The following is a 15838-nucleotide window of genomic DNA, read 5'->3' on the forward strand; positions in this document are numbered from 1 at the left end:
CGTAGTTATTTTCATTCTTAGAGGCAACGCTTTAAGAGAACAGTGGCATAGATCGTAATTTTTTTTATTTTCATGGGCAACGCTTTAAGAGATTTAAATAGAGGTACTGTTTTATCATCAATGAATATTTATTAACTGTGTTATCATTTATTACATCTAACTGTACCTTTTTATCATTGGCCCAATAAAAATATATAATAAAAAGGAAGGTCCATTAAATGTTTATTAAGAGAATCACAAATTTTTTTACATAAATATTTATTTATAAATTATATATAAATATATATATAATAATAAATTATATAATTATATATAATAATGTTTTTATCCTTAATAGGTGAGGATGAGGACGAATATCAAAATACCATATCCGCCCCGTACCCGATTTAAGAATCCAAATACTGTAGATCTCCATCCCCGTTACCCGTATATCTTTCCCACTAGAGTCGAATACCCGTAGATACCCTACCCACCGGAGATTATCGCCATCCCTAGAACAAACCGTCAATTTTTAAGCGGGGCAACATACACGTCGATGCTCCTAATCGGAAAAAAAAAAAAAACACGTCCGTTCCTGTTTTCAACTGTTGGTTTTCTACCATCGATTGAACTTGATTCAGTTACCCTACAAAAGTTACTATGGAACCTCACACACTGTATCCCACATCCGTAGTTACTAACGAAACCAATTAGCTCTTGAAAATCGGTGTCTGTCTTTTAGAGAAGAAAAGCAACGCCATGGCTCATGGCGGCTATGTAAAGCGGAGGGTGAAAACTGCTGCCGGCCGCCGCTCCCGCACGGGGGGATTGGGCGTCGAGAAGAAGCCCAAGTCCGCCTCCCTCAAGAATCAGATTCGCTCCGTCGAGCGCATGCTCCGTAAGGTGCTCCCTCTCTCTCTCCCTCTTTGTTCAATATTCACCTATTTCGATTATCTAAAACTTCCATTAGGTTTTGCTTAAGTTGGTGTTGTTTTAATGGTTTGTGAACTTGAGTTCTGTGCCAGCCTTTTGTGTTTCAGTGCATATAATACTATTGGTTCTGGTTGGTTATGTTATTGAGAGGAACTCGTATGCTGCAATCTGAACTGTACGGTTCGGTTTGTTTGCTCCGAAAGTGTTGGAAAGCTTAAGGATTTTTAAATTTTGTCCATCACTTGACTGTCCATGAAAGCATGAGCCGGGAAGGAACTATTTGGACTTGAATGTTACTGTCGGATCATTTTTCTTATAAAGAAAGTGGAGATACATAATCACAGTGAATAAATTATCAAAAGACCTTGATAGCAACCAGTTTCGAGATACATAATACACTTGCAAAAAAGGGAGAGTACTTGTGAGGAGGCTCATGGAGTTGTGAAATTTTGAGTATTTTGATGCACACAGAAATTCCGAGAAAGTAAATACTTTGAGACAAGAACTCCATTATCTCTGTTCCTCTCCTGTTAGAGGTCGTCTGACCTGATACAGCTTCAACTGGGTGTTCCATCTGACATTCTGGCTGTCTGACCTCATTGTGTATAATGACATTAATTGTTACAGATTGATACAGTTGTGATTTCACACTCTGACTAATGTAATATCCTGTCCATAATATTACTGTAAACATTTAGCCCACCAACAGCTCCAAATGCTATTGGGGAGTTGTTAAATATTGCCTCACATGAACATTATTTGCAGAATCTACCGCCTGAAGTTAGGGAGGTTCAGGAGAAGAAGTTAGAAGGACTCAAGAAACAGCAAGATATTCATACCCGGCTTGCGGTGGAACGTAAAATATTTTTGCGAGACCGAAAGATAAAGTTCTTTGGTATGAATTTTCTGAATTGGTTTATTTACCACCATGATTTATACACGACTTTTTGCATGGTTTGAGGAGAAATTGCATTACTGGGGTATGTTATACCTCAAATTTTTAACCAACATGCGCCTTTTCCAGAGAGAAGAAAGATAGAGAGAAGAATAAGACGCTTGGAGAGACTTCAACGTACTGCTGCTCAGGCGCAAGATGCAGAAAATTCTGTGCAACTTTCCAAATTGAAAGAAGATCTTGAATATGTTAGGGTAAGCTACACAGTGATGCTTGATCTATCTGGCTTTACGTGTTTATTTTTCTTGCACATGGTACTTTTGTGGATGTAATTTGGCACCACTATCTATTATTAGTGAATATCTAAAAGCATTTTACTAAATTTGAGATCTAAACTTTCAGTCGAATGTGGGCCTTACTGGCAAAACATGAATGCATTTTTACTTTAAATCATCCAGGCTTTGAATTGTTTCTTGAAATGATTACAAGTTCTTAATAACGTCAAGCTAAAAGTTCATGATATGTTTTGACCATCAGTTCTTTCCCAAGACCGAGAAATATGTTGCTTTGTTTACTGGAGGTGACGATTCAGAGGTTGTTGATAGGAGAAATAGGCTGCGTAAGCAGATTAAGGCCAATTTAATTGCTGCAGCTGCTAGTGGCAAGGATTTGGAAGGTACTCTTTCTTTTTATGCTTTACTCCAATAGCAAGTATTTCTCTCAACAAGTTGAGATTAAAGTTATTTCCCTATCGGTGTATTCCAATCGTGATCCAACACTGCAGTATGAAGTAGATGAATGATCTTTGGTTTCCTACTAATAGTCTAGATGAAGAGGCAATATGAGTATGTGCTTGCACTTGTGTGTTCTTGGTTTCTGTTACTGGCAGCATATGCTTGTTTGAGTTAATATTGTATCTGTTCAGACAACGAGTATAACTATCTGCTGTCATGCTTTTACTGGCAGCATATTCTTGGTTTCTGTTACTGGCAGCATATGCTTGTTTGAGTTAATATTGTATCAGTTCAGACAACGAGTATAACTATCTGCTGTCATGCTTTGATATATCTTTCTTAGACTATGTTGTTTGTGTCAATAAAATAAGAGGGCGACAGGCTAACGTGCTGCACCCTTCTGTTAAACTTTATTAGGATACCACTCAACAAGAACATATAGGATTATTTCTTAGCGGAGAATCTTTAGATAGACAGTAGCATTAACATGAGGGCCAAACCTATCGAACAAACATCATTCAGATCTTTACTTATTTCCTCATTTCTGCTAAAAGATAGATGATGCTTCTGTCTTTACTTGTTTGTGTCATCTACTATGTTGAAGCACTTTGAAATTGTCAGCATACCAGTGGTTATGTCGTTTCTTATTATCAAAATATATTTCTTAAACTCTTTCTCTTAATCTACCCTACAGAAACAGGGAGTGAGGACGACGGGCTTTTGGATCTTAGTGAAGATGATTTCTTCCTAAGTGGAAGCTCAAGTGATGAAGCAAATGCAGATGACGAATGGACAGATAAGAGTACAAGGTATTTTCATAACTAATAGGAGATCTTCATACTTGAGAACTTTTTCATTTCATTATTTTTTTATTGGAAGGGTGATGCTTTATCATAAGATTGCATTTAATCGATCCTCTTTGATTTGTAAGAGTTAGTCGCATTAAAGTGTAATTTAGTGAGATGATTAATGAATTACAAGATAACAATCACATTGTAGTTAGCATATTTCTTATGGGGCTAAGTGAAAGAATCTCTTTTGGAACCATGACATGTGTTGCATCTTACCATCCCGCTAGTTCTAGTGGTACATAACCTGATTCAATCATCTTAGTTATTGTTTTTGTCCACTCTGCTGATGTGGCGACACCTGGTCCCTATGCAGTACCACATGTGTATTTTCCCGTATTTTATTCTTTCATGCTTTCCTTAACTAAAGATTTGAAATTATGAAGAAAGAAGATTAATATTGCATCCCAGCACTGTCATGGTTCCTAAACAGCCACCCATCCCATTGAGTATTAAACTGTTGTTAATAATCACTGTGGTCGTTACATAGCCAAAACTTTTAAGGTCTTTAAGTAAGGCCCGGCCCTTCCGCGGGTCTTTTACCATATCATAATCGTTTTTCCCATGAATCAGTCTGGTGTAGCTGGGTATAGGTTCTTCAAGTTAATACTGCAATCTCGATGGAAGAAGAGATCGTGAGGGTAGGGACAGTGTTGATGGCTTGGAAGGTGACATTGAGGAATGTGACACTGGTGGTGGTGGTGGTTGATTGGGAGGCTGTCAAGGAACCAATTTGGATTGGCTTTCAATATATTCTTTTTTAAATCTTAGTTTATTGGTTTAGTTTGTTTAGTTAAAAAAATGTGCAGACCCTGGAATCGTAGGGAGATGGCACATAGGCATCGGTTGTTGCCACATCAGTAATTTACATGGAAAACTAACTGGGATGACAGAACCGGGTATGTGCCACATAGGGACAGGTCCAGATGGTTAACTACTTTCATCATAGCAAACTTATGTTTAAGAGAAAATTTTGTAGGGATTTATTACTAATTCAAGGGTTTCTTTTCTTATGTCTTCGAGCTAGAGTACAAATAGTACTCTCAGACTGAAAGGGCAAAGTACAAATCTAGTGTTGAACTTTGACCCAGGTTGCATTATACGATCTTAAATTGTTGTCATCTGTTTTGCAGGGAACAGGCTTCCAGTGCCTCTGGGAAAGCAGCATCTGGCATGTCCAGTGATGAGAGAAATCAGGTTTTCTTTCTACTGATTATGCCACTCTTGTATTGAAGTGTATGTGATTTGTTATTAATTATAACTTTTCCTTGCTTGAATTTGGTTAAATAGAGACAGATTTCAGCTAGAGCTTTGATGCCTCCCCCTGGACCATCAAGTAATTATCGCTCAAGTTCAACACGTGCTCAATCGAGATTCGGTCCTTCATCAAGCAAAAGTTCATCAAAACGTGCTGAAGTGTCTACATCCTGCAATTCATCAAGTGGCAGAAGTGGAACTTCTTTTAAAGCTAGGGGTTCCTCAAGTTCAGGGGCAACTCCAAGTAGTAATCTGAGCTCCAACTCTGATGCTCATAAACCACGTAGAAAGAGGAGGCCAAAAAAGAAAAAGCAGCAGGTTTGAGCATTTGTCTATTTTTTTAACTACTGTTTGTGCTGTTAGAAAATTTGTTACGATAATACATATAAATGTAGTTCGGTAGTGGTTTGGTGTATTATATCATTGTCAACATTATGTTTGCAGGCATGAGTAGAAGGAGATTTTGCTGCTGTTACTGGTTTGTCAGTTGGCAACCCAAAGCCCAAGAAAAATGGAATCGGTGGAGGGGACTGTTATTGATGATATTACTTTGCGGTAATGATTTCATCAGTTTGAGATGTTGTGCCAGATTCTTACAGCTCAGTCTTGACATTTTTTTCTTCCCTTGGTAGATAGTTGCAAGAATCTATACTGCTTTGTGTTACAATCAGTTCAATTCATTGCATAGGCTTGATTTATCATGGCAATTTGTTTCTGTTGTAACCTTGTAATTGTACAAACTTCTTTCAGCTCATCAGTACTGACAGTACATGGTTTCTTATTTGGGCGTGCTTTGAATGGGAAGTCTAAATTCCAGTTAGTCCAAATTGCAACCATACCGTCCATACGTTTGGTATTTGTGGTGTGCAACTATCAGCACACAATCTGAGTCTGAGTAAAGTCTAACACGCATGTGTGCTATGTAAGTGTCCTAGTAAAAGCTTGATTGAAATACTTGTGTAAATGTGCAATGAATTAATGTACTAACAGGGTATTGATGTCAGCGCTTGATGCTACCTTTTTCGGATGGGTGGCAATCTTGTATTATGTTCCATGATCTTGTAGTGCCTATTCTGTTTTACGCATTGAAGCTTTCATGGCCATTGGTGGACAGTTCACAAAAAGATACTGAACGATATTCTTTGATTCTGAATTGTTCCTAAAGTTCCCAAATGTGAACAGTCCTGTGTTCTGTTGAGCGTCACATTTCACTGAGCTCCTTGCGAAGGTGATGAATGTCACAAATCTTCCACGGCTTAAAGAAAGTATTCTTGATCTCTGGAATCACTTTCAGATCTAATTTCATTTAGGATAACATTCAGCATCCCATAAATTTCTTCTGAATCAGGGCATGATTTATCGTGGGCTATAAATTTGTTAAGGCTTCCAAATATCTCCACAAGGCTGAACCCAGGGGTCTTCTTCACCCCTCTTCTTTCCATGGCTTGTCTTAGACTTCTTGCATCATCCCAGCGCTTGGAAACAGCATAAACATTTGACAAGCCAACATATCTACCATCGTGATTTGGCTGTATCTCGATAAGCCTCCTCCCAACATTCTCTGCAAGACCTAACTTTCCATGGTTCGTGCACCCATTAAGCAGAGCACCAAGCATGGAAGGAGTTGGATCACTAGGCATTCGACATATAAATTGGTATGCCTCTTCTACTTGGCCCCTGCGTGCTAATACATCCACCATGCAAGCATAGTGCTCAGACCTGGGTGCCATACCATGTTTACCAATACATTCAAAGAAATGCCAAGCTTCTTTGACTAACCCCCCATGAGCACAAGCACTCAACAAGCACAAGTACGTGATCTCATCCGGGACAATCCCAATCATTTGCATCTCCCTAAACAATTCAAGCGACTGTCGGACTAATCCATGAGTTGCAAGTCCTCCTATCATTGCATTCCAAATCAACACATCCGACTGCTTCAACGAAACCCCGCGAAAAACACTTAAAGCCTCGTCTATCGCCCCGCACTTTGCATACATGTCGACAAGCGCTGTTTGCAACACCAGAGTTAATGGCAAATTGTTCTCCATCATATAACGACACATTGTCCTCCCTTGCTCAAGCGCACCGAGATGCGCGCAAGCGCACATAACACTCACCATAGTCACCTCATTCGCTTTCGGCCCCATAACCCGCATTCTCTCAAACACTCTCAAAGCCTCCCCATACTCCCCATCCTTAACGTACCCATCAATCAAAGAGCTCCAAGACACAACGTCACGCTCCGGCATCATCTCAAACACTTCCCTCGCCGAAACCACATCCCCACACTTTGCATATCCATCCAGCATTGAATTCCAAGACACCGAATTCTTCGCAGCAATTTCATCAAACACCTTGCGTGCATACAATACATCTCTACAAGTAGCATACATGTGAATCAATGAGTTACTTATAAACCTATCCGACTCAAACCCTGCTTTGACAATGTGGCCATGCACTGCAACACCAAGCTCACGCTTCAACAAACGCGCCGAGGCTTTGGCAAGAAAAGGGTACGTTAAGTAGTCCGGTGAGGCCCCATGACGCAGCATTCTGATGAAGACGGAAATCGAACGGTTGGGGTTTCGGCTCTTGGAGTAGCCTCTGATGACAGCGTTCCAGTCAAAAACTGTAGGGGTGGGGAGTTGGGTTAGGACCCGGTACGAGTAGTCTATGTTACCCGAATCGGAAAGGGCTGAGAAATTGATGATTTGGGAAGCGGAGGATTGTTGTTGGGAGAGGCCGGAAGTGAGGAGCAGAGCATGGATTTGCTTGAGGTCAGACATTGTTTTGCAATTTTCATGAAGGTTGGTGATTATGGTTTGGATGATAGTGGGATTTTTGGTGGGAAATGATGCATTCAACATTTCAGGAATAAACAGCGTCCGAGTGTGTCTGATCGGAGAAGTGGCTCAAGGCCACTGTCTAAGACACTATATAATCGATATGGGAAGCACTTATTTAAGACGATGCCATAGTAATAGTATCAACAAAATGAATTTTTCGAACACACAAACTTAGGCCTGGGATTGGTATGGGACGGTACGGGATTCGACCTATCCTGATTCCGATGTTGAACTCGGTATTGGGTCGGGTCCCGATTCCGAGTAGTTCAGGACAAGTTTGTGACCAATGGGGCTCATAAGTTTGCACTTTGCATTTTTGATTTTTTGATGATTTGCAGGAATTTCCACTTTTCCAGAACACAAGCCAACATACTAATACAATGAAGAGACTTCATCACTTCAAGATAAAGGCTCTTTGCTTGTACAACTAGTTAACCTACAACCAGACCAAAACAAATAGTGGTTGCACTCCATGGCTTTATGCAACCAATATTTGAAACCAGCATATAAGCAAATGTAATAAAACCAAACCCACACTTTGTAATTTTGTATCTCTTTCTAGCATGATCTGCAGAAATTCTACATTAGAGATGCTCATATTCAGCTTTTACATAGACAGCAAGTAAGCCTACTTGAACGGGGGGAGATCAATAATCCCACTACAACAGCCCAGACAATAAAGGTTTGCATATAAGTAAACTCAATAGAATGGCCGGTTCTTAGCTGAGCACATCTAAATCAAGGTGAAATCTAGGTTCAAGTTTAAGACTCGTGTCAATGAAAACTAAGTTCTTATTGGCTTTTAAGTGTATGTCAATCAAATTTTTTCCATGGAAGAAGTTATACAGCAGATAGCTTTTACTAACTCATCTAATAGAGAAGTTAATCACCATCCCCCATCTCAGACAAATTGGAATATATTGGAATTCTCAATGACAACATGAGCCTCGACCCGAGAATTACATCTTGAGTTAAATGTGACAATTCAGACCAAAAAAAAAAAGAGTTAAATGTGACAAGCTTGAGAACCAAAATGAACTCAGGTCTCAGAAACAAAAAATCTCTTTACTCGGGTCACAAAAACACATTGATTGTAAGTATCATGGTGCACCCACATAGCATGAATTGAAAAGGTCGTTTAGTTCTAAACTGAGGTACCTGAGTAAAAAGATTGATCAGAAGAGGACAATGGTCAGAGGAGATCCTTGCAAGATGAAAAACTTGCGATTCAGGAAATGGCAACCTACAATCACTATCACAGAAGCATGTGTCTAATCTTTCCTTACAAGCCAACAATGTTATTTATTGAAACCTCATGCTGGGCAAAAATCACATGAAAGCGGCAACAATTGTATTAACATAAACACACAAGGGAACAAATCTCAGCAGTATCCCCAACTATTGCCTCAATGGCTTGTTGGTTGGAAACCAAGCTGAACATAATCACTTGAGTGGCAGAAATCTTTATATGATAAAACCGACAACACAACAATCTCAGTCAAATTTGCTGTAAAGAACCATAGAACAACACAATCAATTCCAAGATCACATTGTAGCAACCAAAATCACATGAACTATCTTTATGGTATAAGCTGCACCGTAACCATGCTTGATCGATCATAGTCATCATACCATATTCAATATAAGCATGCATATATATATATATGGTATGAGCATGCAGAATGTCGTACCAAAATTTATATCATATGTCAGCAACTTACTATCATGAATCTGCATACTTGCTGTTTGATAAACAACAATCTAAAATTGTACATCTTAATCATGCAGATACACAATGAAGTGAAAACTTAAAGAGTATAATAATACTAACCTGAATCCACAAACCACAAGACACAGCAATCAGTGAAATGCTAACAGACTTTGGTCCAACACTGCCACAGTTTGGATGCATCTTTATCCCCTCAGCTCGGACAACTTCGACCTCTTCTATGTAAAATTGATCCAAGACTTTAGGAGCCAGAAGAATACCTTTAGCATAATTCAAAACATGGTTACATGAATTACAGTACAGTAGCTTTATTCAGAGTAATCACTTTAGAGGCATTTTGGCAAAATGCTGAAAAGAGCTTTATTATTTAGTCCCTGGACCTCAATTCAGTTCTTCAGGTTTTCTCAGCACTCCACTTGTAATGATAATTATACTTCCAAAACAAAAACAGTCTCATTGTCCAGCCAAAAATCTAACTGGTCTGAATGATTGACATTATCAAGAACAAGAAGTACCTTTTGTAACATAGAAATCTCTTTATCATCGAGACTCCTTCATGAACATCCCATACATCAACCTCTTTCCCCAACATCCAAGAAATAAGTTTCTTTTGTAACTGAACCAGGGGACCCCTGAACCAGGCCACTTGTTTGAGTTGTTTCTTTATTGACCAGTCACATATAAACATAATTTGCTGTCTTCAAAATTTCTCCCCGCTGAAGTTTTGGTATTCCAGATGTCATTAATTTTCAGCACCTTGAATAGTTTTAACATTGCCTTGTGGAAGAGCCTCCACCAAATCAAACAGTACTTTTGTTAACCGTAAAAGATATTTCATGGCTGTCTTTCAAAATTTCAACAAACACGTCAGAAGTTGAGTAATATATTCCTTCATGGAATTTCAGTTCAGTATCATACACATCCCTGTGCTGCAAGAAAATGCGGTTAATTGAGCTCCCAAGGCAAGCATTGCATGTGTTCGAAACTGATTCTTCTGACCGAACAATTCTAATCAGTTCATTAGTATACTCTGGCTCATTAGCGAAGCTGGATACAAGTCCTTCATGTGCATCACTAGATTGAAGAAGCACAATAAATGCAAGAAGGTAAGTCAGTGTACAACCTGTAGATTCTTGGTGAACGGAAAGGACAAATGTATCTGATTCTTTGGCGGAGTGAGCAGCGAATCTTGATCAGAGGTACCTTGCAGTCCTCTATATACTGTTTCATCTGCTTAAAATCATCCTCTCCCAAATATATATCTGGCATGTTTATAACCCCCAAACCGGAAGTACTATTTCACGTTGCTGCTGCTCTCCTTTCTTTCTGTCACGTCTCTCGTATATATTACTTCCAATAATTCCAGTGGCAGGATCATTGGCTGAAGCAAAATTATATATCATTGGCTGAAGCAAAATTATATATGAATATATTTCCTCTACCTTTCATGCATGAATTTCCCACGAGTCTGAACTTAATTTGCAGCCACCAATATCTAAACACCATGCTTTGTAGTTTGCACAGCAACCACTATACACACAACCCATGCAGAGCCACAATACAGTTTCAAATATATGCCAAATGCTAGCACGGCTTTTCTCAATCTCCTTTTCCTTTTAGAAATATTAGCATAGATCAATTAGCAGTAGGCCAAGAAATAGTAACATCTAAGATCCCCCAAGCCACTCACGCATACATGCTAACAAAAGTCTGGACCTTTCATGGATAGTGCATAATTCAACTAAAGAGCAAATTTTCAATGAGCTGGAAACACTTGAGTGGTTATGTATACATGGGCCCAAACACACCCATGTTGTAACTCTGACTTAATGAACACAACCAAGGGTAACATGGGACTTCAATTCACCGAGTATACACCCAAGCATCCTTTCCAGTCATCAACATGAGATGGCATCCTGCAACACACAGCTCAATCTGGATTTGAATTGTGCTCCTGGCACCGGAAAGCTTCTGTTTGCACCTTATTTTTTTATGATTTCACTCGGGCCTTTAGGAATACACAGAGCTCCAAACCATAAGCGACAACTAAACCGTGAAGTTGAGTGCCTTCAGGAAAATACAGAGCTGCAAATCATAAGCAACAATTAACCCGTGAAGTTGAGTGCCTTCAGGAAAACACAGAGCTGCAAACGATAAGCAACAACTAACCCGTGAAGTTGAGTGCTAACACTGATAATTGGCTTCTGAGGCACAATATACAAAACGCAAGAAAATGTCACTGCATTAGCCTTATTTCACTAGTCATCTCCATAAACATACCAACAGAATTACATAATTCATCCTTTTTAACATATCAATTCAGCATGACATTTTTGAAGCACAATCTATGTGGATATTCATCAAACAAGGGACGTGCATCATGGACACAATCATTGTCCACATACAATTGTCCACCTCAAAACCCATGAACTGGATTGATTCATATCCTGCCTTACCCAATCTCACATTATTCAAACATACACAAGCTTGATTCATGTGTAACTCCAGCAGCCAACATGTAGTAGTAAAACTGTAAAAGAGCATGCCAAAACCATACCGACCCATTAGACTAAACCTTCTAATCGCTAAAATTCAACTATTTTCTTCAAAATTTCCAACCTTAAATTTAACATCACCTGCTCATCAAATTGCTGCCATGGTCAATATGAATTGAATCAATTAAGATTTTCAACCTTTTCAAATTCACAAAAACCTGCAATAGGAGAGAAGAAACAACAGCAACCGCTTCGATTCAAAACTGGATCCCTCTTCTCTTCTTTTTCTTTTTCCTTCTTCTTACAACTCATAGAAGATTAATAAATAGTGATAATTATAATACTGATAAAGTTAATATCAGTCCTGAACTCCTGATCATTAAATGAGGCATAGATATCCGATTGCAGGGAACAAATCATGCCGCTAATTAATTCCCCCTTCAAGCTTCTTTGCCTATCTCTTCTTTGCTGTTTGGATTAGAGCAACCACAAAACTTATTGTTCCGGGAAAACAAACTGGGATTTGGATTCCTCTAGAACTGCTACTCAATCAATTGAACTGCACCACCCTTGCTGTACATATCAAATACCGAGTTCTGAGTAACCATGTAGCCTCCAAAATTTAAACTACAGTATGTAACTGAAGAGTCATCTTAATAAGACAAAGACTACCATAAGCCTTCGTTACGCAACAGAGCTAGAGCCATAAGACCATAAGCCTATCAATCAAATGTTGCAACGACCCACGACCTCCAATCAGGAGTGTGAGGAGCTGTGACTGACTTTTATATTTGGAGCCTTACTTGTATACCATGATCTCCCCGACATGGCCAATGTAGGATCAAGGGATATCAATATTTCATTCAAAGGAAATCACAATCTACATTCCACAATGGACTTTTGTACCTCCCTCCCAGAATCTATAGCCAATTTCTCACCACAAGCCTTGAACACAGATAGATATCTGGTCAAATCTTGTTTTTGCCCATCTGTTTATAGGTACCAAGAGCCTCTTCCAAAAGTTTGTTTTTAACATATGAAGAGTTGAGCAAATTCCAAGGTAGTGAACAATATGAGCCTCGACATTATAATCACAGCTCAAGTTACCAAAATAAACTCAGGTCTCAGAAACAAAACCAATCTCTTTACTTGGGTCTCAAAGACAAAATCATTGTTCGTATCACGGTGCATCCACATAGCATGAAATCGAAAAGGGGTTTAGTTTTAAACTGAGGTACCTGAGTAAAAATCATGATCAGAATTGAAGAGGACAATGGTCAGTGAACATCCTTGCAAGATGAAAAATTTGCGCTTCAGGAAATTGCAAGCTACAATCAATATCACAGAAGCATATTATCTTTCCTTATGAGGCAACAGTGCTATTTATCGCAACCTCAGGTAGGGCAAAAATCACATGAAAGCGGCAAGAATGGTAATAACATAAACTCATAAGGCAACAAATATCGGCAGTATCCCCAACTATTGCCTCAATGGCTTGTTGGTTGGAAACCCAAGCTGAACATAATTTCCCCTAAAGCAGAAATCTTTATAGATTAAACCGACAAGGCAACAACTTTAGTAATCTCCCCCGACAATTCTTTAAATCCAACTAGTCTTTACGAAACTTTCAGATACATACCCTTATCCCAATGGGATCAAATGGCAACCTCGACACAATTGCTACTTTGTAACAATAATTAAGGAAACTGATGAAACAAGAAACCCCTTAGAATTCATGCGAGGACAGCGTGAAACCCAATCAAAAACGGTTCCTCAACCCCTAGAAAAGAGGGAGCACCAATATTTTGAATGGAAATTTCAATCATGTGTCTCCCAGATTTCTGGGCTTTTCATCAGACCTTGTAGATTCACCGCAACAAATCGAAGGGGGCAAATCGAGATCATATCACAGAATGATGATCAAATACCCAACCACCGAACATCTTTTCAAATCCGAAAGGCAACCTTGATGTTACTTTGTAACATAATCATGGGGTTGATGAAAACCCAATTTCAAAAATGGTTCCTCAACCCCATGAATAGAGGGAGCACCAATATTTCGAATTGAGATTTCACAAATGCTACCGAGACAAATCGAAGGGGCTAATCGAGATCCTATCACAGAATGATGATCAAATATCAAACCATCAAACATCTGAAACCCACACCGCCGTGAATCTATCTGAAATTGAATCAAGGAAAACCAGAATCAAAACCCTAGATGTGAAATTGAAGAGAATAAATGATCGTTATTCAATTGAAAAGACGAATAACAAAACTGAAAAGAATCAAACGGAAGAGAAAAGGAAGGGGCAAGCTTGAGAATTTTACCTTGTGGTGGTGAAGTGGAGGGGCAGCGAACACGGCGGTGGTTGGCCGCACCGGAGCGGCTTTAGAGAACCCAATCCATTTTGAATTTCAAAATTTTTGAGAGAGAGAGAGAGTGAGCCAAGCGTTAGAAATTCAAAATTGGATGTGGGATAGAGAGAAAGGAACTGGACCCCTTTATTTATTGGCTTCTAACAACGGCTAATTACCGGGAAAAAAAAAAAGAAAGCTTCAAGGGTCGGCATGCATTTTTTATGCATTTTATACAGTAAACCAGTTACGACCTTCTTTGCAATTTTTTGTTGCGATTTGCCAATTCCTTCCGAGGTCCTTAATGTTTCTGCCTCAAGTAATCGGGCATATAAGTTGCTGTTTGTATTTTGTACAATCATGTTTGTGTTTTAGATCTTTTGTTATGGAACTAGTCCAATTTATGAACTAAATATATTTTATGGTGATTTTTTCAAACGTATTCTTAAACTTTGGTAGCGAATAAATTTCACATTGAAAATGTAAAATTCCTAGATAGTAGTCTGGAAGAAAATTCATCTTGCTTAATTTGAGATTTTTATGATAAAAGAAAAAAAGATTTTTATGATAACATGTTACCAACGTGAAAATTGCACATAATATTTGACCGGAAAATTAAGGAGTTGGACAAGATCGAGTAAAAGTGGTGTGTACTTCCGTACAAGAGCATACCTGATTAGAAAATTATAGAAAGATTAGATATATAAATTGGAATTGATTGATCGGTACAAAGAAGAAGAAAAATGTATAATACACATATTGACAATCCATCTCACTGATCCAATCTCACTTTCTTTCACTGAACCAGTTTGGGTATCTATACCCGATCCAAACCCGGCCCAATGGATCTCCTCTTGAAGAGAATTGCTTTATTTGCTTACTGGTGCTCACTCTCTCTCTCTCGAAGTTGTAGGTCTTCCATTCCAGTATGAAACCCAAACTCGAACCAGGGTAATTCACCTTCTTTTCTTTCTCTCATCTCTCAATTCTTCTATAAACTGTGTTATCTGGCTTCCGTCTTACATTTCAGATTTGTGTAATAGAGCCCTCTACTTTGAATTGCTCTACCCATTTCCGCATGTTAATATTTCCAGTGTATACGGTTCTTTGATTTGAACATTTCCTTTCACATTACAATTATGAAGTAGCTAAACTGGGTTCTCTTTCTTTAAATTCTTTACAAGCTGATAATTGACTTATGAATTTCAAACCAAGTCACCCAATGTTGTAGATACTCAACCTACCTTTGGCAGTGGTAGAGTCTTGATTGACGAGTAGGTAGACTTATGAAGAATATCAACTTATAGGAATGAAATTACGGAATTTCCCGAATAGATGTTTGAGTTAGATTACTGAATGTTGTATGCTATTTTTTTTTTTTTTTTGGGTAAGACTCGAGTGCAAGACAATTGCCTTGTGATTACAGCTGTTGTGTTGTACTCGTTCAAGACAACTGTAAACATGTCATTAAGAACTTGTTATTTGGTTTATGGGGATTAAAATTTCATTAAATATTATTTGTGATTGTGGTTGTTTTAGATGATATTACTGTTTTCGTTAACAATATGTCGGATATGCATTTTGAATGCTGTTCTGTGGTAGTTGGTTAACCCAGTTTGTGTGTTTCAATAATTTATACATGTAGACGACCGGATAGTTATATACTAGCAAGGTGCACTTATCGCTCAGCAACCATCGTAACTCCATTGTATGAACACAGCAAGTATGTGGACATTTTTGATACGATTTTTTCAAGGTTTA

General features: G+C 38.6%; 2 protein-coding genes across 2 annotated transcripts; one reads left to right on the forward strand and one right to left on the reverse strand.

Moving 5' to 3' along the window:
* Positions 1-453: 453 nt before the first annotated feature.
* LOC101290924 lies at positions 454-5626 on the forward strand. The gene is made up of 8 exons (XM_004291576.1): positions 454-882; positions 1678-1807; positions 1937-2061; positions 2345-2483; positions 3236-3350; positions 4523-4586; positions 4680-4964; positions 5091-5626. Exons 1-8 carry the CDS (start codon positions 739-741, stop codon positions 5094-5096), a joined length of 1008 nt encoding a protein of 335 aa, XP_004291624.1. The 5' UTR covers positions 454-738; the 3' UTR covers positions 5097-5626.
* Positions 5627-5902: 276 nt separating this feature from the next.
* Positions 5903-7516, reverse strand: LOC101309616 (pentatricopeptide repeat-containing protein At5g08305-like). Its single transcript, XM_004293036.1, has one exon. The coding sequence runs from the start codon at positions 7514-7516 to the stop codon at positions 5903-5905; it is 1614 nt and encodes a 537-aa protein (XP_004293084.1).
* Between the last annotated feature and the right edge of the window lie 8322 nt (positions 7517-15838).

Source organism: Fragaria vesca, linkage group LG2 (assembly GCF_000184155.1).
Source record: "Fragaria vesca subsp. vesca linkage group LG2, FraVesHawaii_1.0, whole genome shotgun sequence".
Lineage (NCBI taxonomy): Eukaryota > Viridiplantae > Streptophyta > Magnoliopsida > Rosales > Rosaceae > Fragaria > Fragaria vesca.

Coding starts and splice junctions, on each gene's coding strand:
- LOC101290924 (XM_004291576.1), top strand. CDS start 739: ATGGCTCATGGCGGCTATGTAAAGCGGAGGGTGAAAACTGCTGCCGGC. Junction 2,062..2,344: donor AAGATCTTGAATATGTTAGG/GTAAGCTACACA, acceptor TTTGACCATCAG/TTCTTTCCCAAGACCGAGAA. Junction 2,484..3,235: donor TAGTGGCAAGGATTTGGAAG/GTACTCTTTCTT, acceptor TCTACCCTACAG/AAACAGGGAGTGAGGACGAC.
- LOC101309616 (XM_004293036.1), bottom strand. CDS start 7,516: ATGTTGAATGCATCATTTCCCACCAAAAATCCCACTATCATCCAAACC.